General features: G+C 61.4%; 1 protein-coding gene across 1 annotated transcript in view; it reads left to right on the top strand.

The window, feature by feature from the left end:
• Positions 1-390, top strand: part of EMIHUDRAFT_460677 (cysteine synthase) — a gene marked incomplete at its 3' end in the record, with an annotated part of 2,413 nt that extends 2,023 nt beyond the window's left edge. Inside the window, exons 5-6 of the mRNA XM_005784105.1 lie at positions 26-131; positions 326-390. Of these exons, the coding sequence (XP_005784162.1) occupies positions 26-131; positions 326-390 (171 nt within the window). The remainder of the gene's footprint in view (positions 1-25; positions 132-325) is intronic.
• Positions 391-1,437: the final 1,047 nt, after the last annotated feature.

Genomic DNA, 1,437 nt, shown 5'->3' with positions numbered 1-1,437 from the left:
GGGGGGTGCTGGCATCTCTGTACAGACAACAGCTGTAAGTAGCATGCGTTCCAGTGGCGAGAATTACTCGAGTATGGTCGGCATCAAAATCAGTGGTCTCACCGGCGGGCCCTCCTACTGCCAACCGGGAGGTGCGGGGCACGCCAGCCTCTCTTCTACGCCTCTCGTGCCTCGCGGCGCCTCTGCTTCAAGGGGGGAAGATACGGCTCTCGCAGCCCATCATACGCCGTGGCACAGCGGGGAGCACAGCGGGCTGTACAAGATATTGTTCCCTATCTTCGCATGCTCGTCGTTGGTGATATCCGCGCGAGGTCATACGCCACAGGCCAGCAATCACTCGATGATGAGACTACACTGATGTATAGGCGCGTGTGTGGTATTACAAGATAGGGCTCGCCCATCCCGGAGTGGTTCGATCCCACACAAACCCGAGACGGTGACGGGAAGCGCACGGCGGTCTCAGGCCCAGTGAGGTAGTGCGCCAGTCTAACCCGGATCCTGCTGATATGTGCTGAACAAGCTCCTCTTGTAGCTCGATCGGTCACACCGCCATCGCCGTCGGGGAGAGGGGGGACGACACTGCCTCGGCAGCGTGCACCTCGATCCTGTACCGTGTTTGTTATGACCCCCCCCAATGAGCACTCCAGCGAGGGAGGGCGAGACGATCGATGAACGACAGGGCCCGCACCGGGCCCTCACACGACTCGTCGTGTGGCGTTCAGAGAGTTCGTTACACGCAATGGGACCGCCCGCCCTCCTCAATTCGATTATCGGGACCCCCGGGGGTCGTTACATGCGCCTCGGTGCGAGCTCCATTCGCGGCTCCAATCGCCCCAAGTCACCACGGAGGACTGTCAACCCCCCCCCCCCTCTTCCGTGACATCTTGGCTTCAGTTTCACGTAGGACAAAACAAACAACTCTAACACTCACACGTCATTTGGGGCCTGGAGCCCGTAGGACACGCCCGCTCGACGAGGTCGAAGCACAAAATCAAAAAGAGAAGCGAGAGACCGGTCTCACCACATAGAAAAAGCGCGGTCAAGCGAACGGACACGTCAAAGTGGATGGGAGGCTTTTTGAATTCTTTTTGTCCGAGCCGCTCTCACCAAGGCCGTCTGCCGCCGCCCCACTTGGCCGCCGCCCCGGGGGGGGGGGGGGGCTCTGGGGGGCGAGGGGGACTCTCGGGGGGCGAACGGGGGGGACTTTTCCCTGTGGGGAGGGGGGGGGGGGCCCCAACCATGTGTGTGTGCCTCTGGGAAAAAAATTTTTGCCCTATTCGCGGGGGTTGCACAAGCCGGCCCCTTTTTTTTTTATCCTCGGAAAAAGGCCTTGGGCCCCCTTGGGCTCAAAAAAACCCCCACTTTCGGGGGTTTCCCAAATGGGGCGCGGGGAAACCCTCCTCGGGCCCCGCGCGGAGGAGGGGCCCCCCCCCTCCG

The sequence above is a fragment of the Emiliania huxleyi genome, assembly GCF_000372725.1.
Source record: "Emiliania huxleyi CCMP1516 chromosome Unknown EMIHUscaffold_1722, whole genome shotgun sequence".
Lineage (NCBI taxonomy): Eukaryota > Haptophyta > Isochrysidales > Noelaerhabdaceae > Emiliania > Emiliania huxleyi.
Note: the sequence above shows the minus strand (reverse complement) of the source record. Positions and strands in the feature narration are given on the sequence as shown.